Source organism: Palaemon carinicauda, chromosome 12 (assembly GCF_036898095.1).
Source record: "Palaemon carinicauda isolate YSFRI2023 chromosome 12, ASM3689809v2, whole genome shotgun sequence".
Lineage (NCBI taxonomy): Eukaryota > Metazoa > Arthropoda > Malacostraca > Decapoda > Palaemonidae > Palaemon > Palaemon carinicauda.
In genome coordinates, this window is record NC_090736.1 from 6,346,063 (window position 1) to 6,353,562 (window position 7,500).

Genomic DNA, 7,500 nt, shown 5'->3' on the forward strand with positions numbered 1-7,500 from the left:
TTCTTGATGGTACACTTGGGCACACTGTTCTATCTTATTTCCCTTCTTGTTTTTTAAAGTTTGTATAGTTTATATATGAAAGATTTACTTTAATGTCGTTACTGTTCTTGAGATATTTTATTTCAATTGTTAATTCCTTTCTTGTAGTTTCCTTATTTCCCTTCCTCACTGGGCTATTTACCTGGTTGAAACCCTCAGGCTTATAGCATTCTGCTTTTCCAACTAGGGATGTAGCTTAGCAAGTAATAATAATAATAATTATAATAATAATAATAATAATAATAATAATGATAATAATGATAATAATAATAATAATAATAATAATAATGATGATAAAGATGATAGTGATAATAATAATAAAAAGTTAATATTGATATTAATAATATTAATATTAATATTAATATTAACATTGATATTAATAATGATAATAATAATAATAATAATAATAATATTGATATTAATATTATCAATATTATTAATATTATTATTGTTATTGTTAAATTATTAATGTTAATGTTTATGTTAATATTAATTATAGAAGAACATATTGATACGAACAAACCATCATGCTTTGATAATCGGTAAAATGAGAAGCAATACCACTGGGTAAGCGTGACGTCACAGGCTCTTGAGTACATCATCATCATACAGCTTGGCTGAGTTCGGCCTCTTATTAATTGTTTGGTTTGCCTTATGCTCTACTGTGTATGTTTGTTCGTTCGTCTGCAACGTCGACTTTCTCTTTCGTGCTTATCTCTGCTCTTATCACGCTGATGGGCGGTTCCGATTAGAGTAATCGAGAGTTTTATCATGATGCGATTGGATGATAAGCAAATCAGTAAGAGGGGAATATTGGCTTTCAACATTGACATTCTTAGAACAAGTACTCTATTTTATTTTCATGTTAAGCAGTGCTCAAGTCCCCAAAGATTAGTGTTATCCGAACACAGGAGCCACAGTAAGCTAGGACTTGGATATTGATTGAATAAATGACGTAGATAAGGATTGAATGACGTTGATAAAGATTGAATAAATGACATTGATAAAGATTTAGTCAATGGCGTTGATAAATATTGAATGACGTTGATAAAGGTTGAATAAATGACAATGATAAAGATTTAGTCAATGGCGTTGATAAATATTGAATGACGTTGATAAAGGTTGAATAAATGACCTTGATAAAGATTGAATAAATGACATTGATAAAGATTTAGTCAATGGCGTTGATAAATATTGAATGACGTTGATAAAGGTTGAATAAATGACCTTGATAAAGGTTGAATAAATGGCGTTGATAAAGATTGAATGCTGTTGATAAAGATTGATTAAATGACGTTGATAGAGATTGAATTAATAGCGTTGATAAAGATTGAATAAATGACGTAGATAAAAATTGAATAAATGACTTTGATAAAAATTGAATCAATGACATTTATAAAGACTGAATAAATGACGTTGATAAAGATTCAATAAAGGACATTGATAAAGATTGAATAAATGACATAGATAAAGATTGAATAAATGACGTTGATAAAGATTGAATAAAGGACGTTAATAAAGATTGAATAAATGGCATTAATAAAGATTGAATAAATGGCATTGATAAAGATTGAATAAATGACGTAAATAAAGATCGAATAAATGACGTTGATAAAGATTGAATGAATGACGTAAATAAAGATTGAATAAATGACGTTGATAAAGATTGAATAAAGGACGTTGATAAAGACTGAATAAAGGACATTATTAAAGGTTGAATAAATTACATTGATAAAGATTGAATAAATGACGTTGATAAAGATTGAATAAAGGACATTAATAACGATTGAATAAATGACATTAATAAAGATTGAATAAATTACATTGATAAAAATTGAATAAATGACGTTAATAAAGACTGAATAAAGGACATTAATAAAGATTGAATAAATGACATTAATAAAGATTGAATAAATGACGTTGATAAAGATTGAATAAATGACGTTAATAAAGATTGAATAAAGGATGTTGAGGAAGACTAAATAAATGACATTGCTAAAGATTGAATAAATGACGTTGATAAAGATTGAATAAATGAAGTAAATAAAGGTTGAATAAATGACGTTGATAAAGATTGAATGAATGACGTTGATAAAGCTCATAGATCCTGTGATCTGCATCCAGTTATTTATTTTCTGGTTTAATGAAAACTAAAAATTGTCAGCAATGGATTTCAAAATTAAAATTAAAATTGCCCGGTAATTAAATTAAAAACTATCTAATTTAATAAAGAATGATTTAAATATTTAAATATCAAAACTGGAAAATTACTCAATTGTGACCTAACAAGTGTTGGTTATTTAAGCTCGAGAAATTGGGAAATTAAATTCGAAATTGGGAAATTAAATTCGAAAGAATGATTTAAAATCATGTTAATATTTAGTATTTATAAGTTGGTAGTTATTTTCTTCATTTTCGACTCTTTACATAACTAAAAGAGAAGTAAGTGAATTAAGGGTTTAAAGGCCGCTCATGGATGTTAGAAGCTAGGGACAGTGACATTGCTCTATCAAGCAGGACAATGTCCTAGAGACTGTCCATATGTACATATGATCAGCGCCCAAGCCCCCTCTCTACCCAAGCTAGGACCAATTAGGGCCAGGCAATGGCTACTGGTGACTCAGCAGATAGACCTATAGGATCCCAAAAAAACCACCCCATCCGTAGCTCACAAGGATGGTGAGGTTACAGCGATCAAAGGAACTAACGAGTTTGAGCGGGACTCAAACTCCAGACCGGCGATTACCAGTCAGGGACGTTACCACATCGGCCACCACAACCCCATTGTATTGAATTAACTTTAGGAGCATAAAAGGAAAATGTACATTTTGAATCGCTTTTACTAACACTTAACTGTCCAAACTATTCCCTACCATGGTTAATTAGCTAATTATTTGATTATTTAGCAGAATATCGTTCGGATACTGTACTTAATAGCGTAATTGCTTGCCAAAGATGTACACACTTAAAATTTATGATAAACCTCCTTGAATTCGAAAAAGTATAACAAGTTAATCAAATCAGTAATACCTGAATAATCATCTCTCAGGCTGATAATTTCTCTTGCAAAAGGTATTGATAAATCCTCTTGTTTTCAAATTACAAGTAAACTTGCCCCGGGCGCGGGCCGGGGGAGCGGGGGGTGGGTGTAGGAGAGGTGCTCAAGATAAGAAAGGATGCCAGAAAACTCTCAATCAGTCAATCGAGATAAGAGAACTGTAAAGATAAGTAGTCTTAGAATCTTTTTTTTTTTTTTTTTTTTTTTTTTTTTTTTTTGACTAATATATTTTTTTTTGATAATCTTTGCGGATTTTTACTAATTCTAAATTACCGTCGAGTATCTTAATCGTATTATTATTATTATTATTATTATTATTATTATTATTATTATTATTATTATTATTATTATAAATACTAGCTAGGCTACAACCCTAGTTGGAAAAGCGAAATGCTATAAGCCCAAAGTCTCCAATAGGGAAAAATAGCTCGGTGACGAAAGGAAATAAGGAAATAAATAAACGACAAAAGAAGTAATTAACGATTAAAACAAAATATTTTAAAAACATTAACAACAGAAAAACAGACATTTCATACATAGACTATAAAAAGACTTATATCAGCCTGTTCAACATACAAAAATGTGCTACAAGTTTGAACTTTTGAAGTTCTACCGATTCAACTACCCGATTACGAAGATCATTCCACAACTTGGTCACAGCTGGAATAAAACTTCTAGAATACTGTGCAGTATTGAACTTTTGAAGTTCTACCGATTCAACTACCCGATTAGGAAGACCATCCCACAACTTGGTCACAGCTGGAATAAAACTTCTAGAATACTGTGCAGTATTGAACTTTTGAAGTTCTACCGATTCAACTACCCGATTAGGAAGACCATCCCACAACCTGGTCACAGCTGGAATAAAACTTCTAGAATACTGTGCAGTATTGAACTTTTGAAGTTCTACCGATTCAACTACCCGATTAGGAAGACCATCCCACAACCTGATCACAGCTGGAATAAAACTTCTAGAATACTGTGCAGTATTGAACTTTTGAAGTTCTACCGATTCAACTACCCGATTAGGAAGACCATCCCACAACCTGGTCACAGCTGGAATAAAACTTCTAGAATACTGTGTAGTATTGAACTTTTGAAGCTCTACCGATTCAACTACCCGATTAGGAAGATCATTCCACAACTTGGTCACAGCTGGAATAAAACTTCTAGAATACTGTGTAGTATTGAACTTTTGAAGTTCTACCGATTCAGCTACCCAATTAGGAAGATCATTCCACAACTTGGTCACAGCTGGAATAAAACTTCTAGAATATTGTGCAGTATTGAGCCTCATAAGAATTTTCTCAAAGTTACTCTGTGAAATAGCTGACGCAGCACAATCCTTTAAAAATTGTAAGGAAATGAAACCTGTTATCATATCTAGCTCTTGATTACCCATAATCTAAACGGAAAACTGTGATTTTTCTTGTTAGTGTATGCCACCCGTCAAAAATGACGGGTAAATATTTAGGTGGATATTATATAAGGCGAATATGATATTAGTCATTAACTGAAGGCACTCTCGCATCTTTTTTGCGCGCTATCAGACCAAATCTGCTAAACATTGTTTTATAGTTTATATAGGAGATATTTATTTTGATGTTGTTACTGTTCTTAAAACTGATCTTGAGATTATTATGAAATGCACATTTAAAATCTTACAATTTATAATATATATATATATATATATATATATATATATATATATATATATATATATATATATATATTCATCATTGTATATTTACATTTTTTTTTATTTGACAGATTATTATTATTATTATTATTATTATTATTATTATTATTATTATTATTATTATCATTATTATTATTATTATTGCAATTTTTACAATCTATCTAAATATGTTTTTAATTAAGAAATACATCGACTTGTGAATACATTTTTTGATAGAAGTGTTAAATGCCATATCTTTTACATGAAAGTATTTATCATTTTACTTTTAACATATTTAAGTAATTGCGTGTCAGTCATTAGTAGACACTCTCTCTCTCTCTCTCTCTCTCTCTCTCTCTCTCTCTCTCTCTCTCTCTCTCTCAATCTCTCTCTCTCTCTCTCAATCTCTCTCTCTCTCTATCTCTCTCTCCCAATCTCTCTCTCAATCTCTCAATCTCTCTCTCTCTCTATCTCTCTCTCTCTCTCTCTTTCTCTCTCTCTCTCTCTCAAGTTGCAGTATGTTCAAGGCCATATTGCACGTCCGTACACAAGCACCTATCACACAGGGTTGCCAATTGATCTAAATGAGAAAAGGCCAACTACTAATCAACCGCAGCTTTAAAATGCCAACCCATTATTAGAAAAAGGCCAAAAATACTGTATTTAAACCCCACCTTTTTATCATGATATTACTAAAGGCCAAATAATATAAAAAAAGTCCAAATTTGAGATTTTTTTTGGCCTGCAATCAGACCAACCTGGCAACACTGCTCTCACATCCCTCATGGGAAGAGGCTAAATATCCGTCGAACACTCAAGTGTGAAGTCCCTTAATCTTTCTTACTATGTTCTTCTGTGAAGACTTTTTCTTTGTCCTTATGTGGTTACTTTAGAATTGATATATATTATACTGTATGTGTGTACATGTAATTATATTTATGTATATACAGTACGTAATGTAGGTGTGAACAAATGTATATACATCCGTACATATATAGCCAATGCACCATATTCATATATACTGTATGTATATATATATATATATATATATATATATATATATATATATATGCATGCGCGTGTGTATACATTTTGTTTATGCGTATACAGTATACATGTATGTATTAAAACATATGTATATATATGTATGTATATATGCATAAATATGTATATATGTATGTACTGTATGTATGCGTGTGTGCGTATGTGTATGTGAATACAGGAGTAGAGTACTTGTTACCAATCGCCATGTAACTTTCTGTCCCAGATAATTAAAAGAGATGTTATCTTATTGAGGATAAACAGCATATGTGTTATCTCGAATTATTGCTTTTTTAACGATTTTATATATATCATAATGAAAACCCACAACAAAAACAATAATAATCATAATAGTAATGATAATATGATAATGTAAGCAATGTCCCATATTTAACCTCTTATGTTATTATCATTATCACTTGCTAAACTACAACCTTAGTTGGAAAAGCAGGGTGTTATAAGCCAAAGGGTTCCAACAGGGAAAAAAGCCCAGTGAGGAAAGGAAATGAGGAAATAAATTACAAGATAGGTAATAAACAATAATATTAAAACATTTTAAGAGTATTATTATTATTATTATTATTATTATTATTATTATCTATATATTACGATAGTGTGTGTGTTATTAATTTTTTTCACGCTGTAAAGAAAACGGAAATAATTTCATGGTATACTCTTACAAATTCATGCTTTAAAGAAAACGGAAATAATTTCATGGTATACTCTTACAAATTCACATTAGACTTTGATTACTTTACCAAAGCACATCTTATATAGTTTTCCCAATTTTGTCTTTATCACCTGACTTATTTTAAATATTGGACAAAAAATTGAGTTCTATCAATTTCCATAACCTAGATTATGAAATTAATCTCGAGACATTTTATTCGAACATGTATAGGCTAGGAACAAGATAATTAGTATTGAAAATATCATTTCGCGTAATTTACACTCGTTCCGCTAGTTATTATTATTATTGTTACTTGCTGAACTACAAGCTACAACCTTAGTTGGAAAAGTAGGATGCTATAAGCCCAGGGTCCACAACAGGGAAAATAGCCCAGTGAGGAAATGATATGAGGAAATATATTACAAAAAAGGTAATAAAGAATAATATTAATACATTTTAAGTAAAGTAACAGTATTAAAATAACGATTCAAAGATAACATCTTGTTGCAATCACCAGTGTCTTATCTTTCTTTGTCCTTGGCATTGGCCTTGATGGCGATGCTGCCTGAATCAACAACGTCTTAGCTCAGCTGCTCATTGCATGATGTTGCAAGAGGAAGAAAAGCTGGCTTGTCATTTGGGAAGTTCAAGTTTATTACTTGGGATTTTTAGTTCACATATATACACACATACATGTATATATATATATATATATATATATATATATATATATATATATATATACATGTATGTGTGTATATATATATATGTGTGTGTGTGGGTATATATATATATAGATATATATATATATAGATATATATATGTATATATAAATATATATATATATATATATATATATATATATGTATATATATACATATATATATATCTATATATATACATATATATAGATATATATGTATATATATAAATATATTTATATATATATGTATATATATATATATATATATATATATATATATATATATATATATTTTCTTGTATACACACATA

At 29.7% G+C, this 7,500-nt stretch overlaps 2 protein-coding genes across 2 annotated transcripts in view; one reads left to right on the forward strand and one right to left on the reverse strand.

The window, feature by feature from the left end:
- LOC137650470 (uncharacterized) overlaps positions 1-5,561 on the reverse strand; it is a 33,029-nt gene extending 27,468 nt beyond the window's left edge. The window contains exon 1 of the mRNA XM_068383695.1: positions 5,534-5,561. Coding sequence (XP_068239796.1) covers positions 5,534-5,561 — 28 coding nt within the window. The remainder of the gene's footprint in view (positions 1-5,533) is intronic.
- The window catches only part of LOC137651188 (acetyl-coenzyme A synthetase 2-like, mitochondrial), a 119,801-nt gene that overhangs the window by 88,758 nt on the left and 23,543 nt on the right, over positions 1-7,500 (forward strand). The gene's annotated exons all lie outside the window — the stretch shown is intronic.